Source organism: Camelina sativa, chromosome 5, assembly GCF_000633955.1.
Source record: "Camelina sativa cultivar DH55 chromosome 5, Cs, whole genome shotgun sequence".
Taxonomy (NCBI): Eukaryota; Viridiplantae; Streptophyta; class Magnoliopsida; order Brassicales; family Brassicaceae; genus Camelina; species Camelina sativa.
The window spans coordinates 23,181,290-23,185,283 of record NC_025689.1 but is presented as its reverse complement, the minus strand read 5'-3'; the positions used below and the strand labels follow the sequence as shown (position 1 = coordinate 23,185,283).

The following is a 3,994-nucleotide window of genomic DNA, read 5'->3' as shown; positions in this document are numbered from 1 at the left end:
CAAAAAAAAAAGAACAGACAAATAATATAGCCATCTATTCAAAAAAATTAGGAAAGTAGGATGAAGAGTAGGGTTAATTACTATTTTGGATTTTTTGTTCAAGGGTAGTGGTGGATAGGGGTAGAGGGCGGTGGTGGTGGACGGTGGTCCGGCGGTGATCCCACGGCGGTCTGGTGGCGGTCCGGCGGTTCTCCGGCGGTGGTCCGGCGGTGGTTCAGCGGTGGTCCAGCGGTTCTCTGGCGGTGGTCCGGCGGTTATCCGGCGGTGGTCCGGCGGTTATCCGGCGGTGGTTTGGCGGTTCTCCGGTGGTGGTCTGACGGTAGTGGTTAGAGGAAATCTAAATCCTAAAAGTTAGTACATTGAGAATCCTAGTAATGAAGGTGGCAAAGAGGTGGTGGTGGTGGTGGCTGCCGGAGGTGGTTGTAGGGGGTGGAGATGGTGGTTTTAGAGGGTGGGGATGGTGGTGAAAGAGGGTGAAAATAATAGGGTTAAGGGTAATATAGTAGCCCTGGGCTCTGACCGCGTGCCTGTTGAAGAATGAGACATTATAGTTTATATAGAGTATATTACTTTTACGTGGTTAGAGTAATTAGTTGTTTAATTATAGTTTTTTTTTGGTTATAGGATGCGATTTCTGATAATTAAAAGAGAGAAAGATGACACATGTCAAGGATTAGACGTACCAAATGTTTTGCAAAAGAAAAAAAAAAGACGTACCAAATGTGAAAAAGTTAGATAGCAAACTCTCTCATCTCGCATATATATGTGTGCGTTACATTCTAACTTCAAACGCACTTCCTTCAAACTTCTTCCAGTATTAGCTCAAGTACCTTTGGTATGGCGTCAAGGCCGGGAGTTCTGACGGAATGGCCATGGAGTCCCTTTGGTGGTTTTAAGTACCTCTTGGTGGTCCCGTTAGCAATAGCAAGCATATATTCGTACATGACAGCGGAGGAGGAGGAGAAGGATCTAGGGCGTATGCTGATAGTGGCACTAATGCTATGGAGAATAGTTCACAGTCAGATATGGATCAGCGTGTCGCGTCAGAAGACGGCCAAGGGGACGAAGAAGATCGTGGACAAGCCCATTGAGTTCGAGCAAGTGGACCGAGAACGCTCTTGGGACGATCAAATCATCTTCAACACTCTCTTTATGTATCTCCTCAACAGCAAACTCCCAGGCAGCTCCCGCATCCCCATCTGGAGACTAGACGGAGCCATCCTTATTGCTCTAGTTCACGCTGGTCCCGTCGAGTTCTTATACTACTGGTTTCACAGAGCTCTCCACCACCACTTCCTCTACTCCCGCTACCATTCTCACCACCACTCCTCCATCGTCACCGAGCCTATCACGTGTATGTACCTTCATCCAACATTTTCTTCTATTTTTATATAATGTGTATATATATAGATCAATCCATATAATATTTTTAATATCAAACTTATCAGCTGTGGTGCACCCCTTCGCCGAGCACATCGCCTACACAATACTGTTCGCCATACCCATAGTAGCGGCGTCCCTTTGTGGGATCCTCTCCATTTTTTCCGTCATTGCATATATGACATACATTGACTTCATGAACAACTTGGGACACTGCAACTTCGAGTGTTTCCCTAAACGTCTCTTCCACCTCTTCCCTCCCCTCAAGTTCCTCTGCTACACCCCCTCGTACGTCAACACTATATATACTTGCACTATTAAGATTTGAGCTCATATATATAAGTAGATAACATGGACATCAAATATGTTGAAGGTTCCACTCGCTCCACCATACTCAGTTCAGGACCAACTACTCTCTGTTCATGCCCATCTACGACTACATCTACGGGACGACCGACAAGTGCACCGAATCCTTATACGAAAATTCGTTGGAGAGAGAGGAGGAATCACCCGACGTCATCCACCTCACTCACCTCACTACACTCGACTCCATCTACCAAATGCGCCTTGGCTTCCCATCCTTCTCCTCTCGCCCCTTGTGGTCTCGATCCCCATGGTACCTCACCTACTCCATGTGGCCCTTCACCCTTCTCTTCTCCTTCGTCCTCACCTCCGCTATCTCCTCATGCACCTTTGTTTTTGAGCGAAACCGTCTCCGCAACCTCATCCTTCACTCTCACCTCCTTCCCAAGTTTGGATTTCACGTAAGAATTTTTAATAACCTTTAAAAAAATACGTAACTTAGCAAGAGAACAACACTTTAATTTACACAAAATAACCTTTATTAAACTTTAATACTAATTTTCCACATAAACACGTGGCGACAGTATAAATCACAGCGCCACCATAGGTCCATAAACAATATCATTGAAGCAGCTATCATAGAAGCAGATGAAAAGGGTGTGAAAGTAATGAGTCTTGGCCTGATGAACACTGTAAGTTCATTAATTACTTCAGAATCATCTTTTGTATATATGAATTACTGTCTCGGATAAGTAACTAATTAACTCATGATTAATGAGACGGAGGAGCTAAACGGGTATGGAGAATTGTACGTGCAAAAGCATCCAAAGTTGAAAATAAGGCTAGTAGATGGAAGCAGCATGGCAGCTGCAGTTGTGGTTAACAGCATTCCAAAGGGGACCACGGAAGTTGTCTTTAGAGGCAATCTCACCAAGATTGCTTCAGCCATTGTCTTTTCTCTATCTCATAAAGGCATTAAGGTATACTTTGAATATTTATGAAAATAGAATCCACTGATCAGCTTCTCAAATCAAACAACAATTAATGTGTGTGTATGTATAGGTGGTTGTGTTACGCGAGGAGGAATACACCAAACTCATCAAATCTGGGGCCGACGAGAATCTTGTATTGTTCTCAAGCAATAACTGTTACTCCTCAACGGTATGGTTGGTGGGGGATGGACTAGGGAAAGAAGAACAGATGAAGGCAAAAGAAGGAACTCTCTTCATTCCCTTTTCTCAATTCCCACCGGCCAAACTCCGTAAGGACTGCTTCTACCACTCTACTCCAGCATTGCTTGTTCCCAAGTCTGCCCAAAGCATTGACTCGTGTGAGGTATATAGCTTAGAACACTACAAAAAACACCGTGCTTGACGTCAGTTTTTATTGACCTTGACGTCGATACTAAACCCATTTTTAAACCAAATAGCACCGTGAAGTATTTTGACATCATTTTAACAAACGACATTTACTTTTACGTTTAGAAAAAACAAAAAAAAAATCATAAACGGAGAAGCATAACAAGTGAAATAAGTCTAATGAAATAATAGTTGGTTTACAAACCAACTACATATCCCTTGTTTTCAAAGAAATTTAAGTCGGTTTAGATTACATTGATAGATGTGTGCATAATCTAGCGAATGAATGGTTTATTCCAGAATTGGCTGGGAAGGAGGGTGATGAGTGCATGGAGAATAGGAGGGATAGTGCATGCGCTTGAGGGTTGGGAGGAGCATGACTGCGGCAACACTTGCAACTTTTTCCGTCTCCATGCCATCTGGGAAGCTGCTCTCCGCCATGATTTCCAGCCTCTCCAGCTCCCACCATCGCATCTCTGATCTTTTCATATTCATATATATCTCCCCCTCTGTTTATCATCTACTTGTCTCCCCTCTAAATTTTATCTCTGATATTTTCATATTCGCAAATTTGAATTATCTCTTTTATAAAATAGTTAATCAAAACAAAATGACATGAGTTAAGATGTGTAACGTGTTAATCTAAGTTTATTAATAACGACAAAAACAAATATTTTCTTGTTACGCTTGCTTTATCTTGCTTCATATATGACAACAATTACGTCGAATATTATACAACACTGATTTGATATATTACGTCTTACCTAAATAAGATTTGGGTGCATCATCATATCAAGACAGTTACAAAACCTTCACGAGTTACGTTTTACTTTTTTTCCGACAAATGAAATATATTATATCATAAAGAGTTACGTTTTACTTAAATGGTCCTTTTAGACTCTTTTACAAATGCAAATGAAATCTTATATAATATGAGAAGGTTTTCTCCTAAC

The 3,994-nt window shown here is 42.0% G+C and overlaps 1 protein-coding gene across 1 annotated transcript; it reads left to right on the top strand.

Moving 5' to 3' along the window:
- Positions 812-3,701, top strand: LOC104787457 (protein CER1-like 1). Its single transcript, XM_010513047.1, has 7 exons — positions 812-1,354; positions 1,449-1,668; positions 1,754-2,144; positions 2,268-2,375; positions 2,463-2,663; positions 2,746-3,018; positions 3,342-3,701. Exons 1-7 carry the CDS (start codon positions 838-840, stop codon positions 3,519-3,521), a joined length of 1,890 nt encoding a protein of 629 aa, XP_010511349.1. The 5' UTR covers positions 812-837; the 3' UTR covers positions 3,522-3,701.

What these genes read in the sequence shown, in the direction of transcription:
- LOC104787457 (XM_010513047.1), top strand. Translation starts at nt 838, where the DNA reads ATGGCGTCAAGGCCGGGAGTTCTGACGGAATGGCCATGGAGTCCCTTT. An exon ending in GTCTTGGCCTGATGAACACT is followed by an intron (nt 2,376 to 2,462) that starts GTAAGTTCATTA and finishes ATGATTAATGAG; the next exon opens with ACGGAGGAGCTAAACGGGTA. An exon ending in AAAGCATTGACTCGTGTGAG is followed by an intron (nt 3,019 to 3,341) that starts GTATATAGCTTA and finishes GGTTTATTCCAG; the next exon opens with AATTGGCTGGGAAGGAGGGT.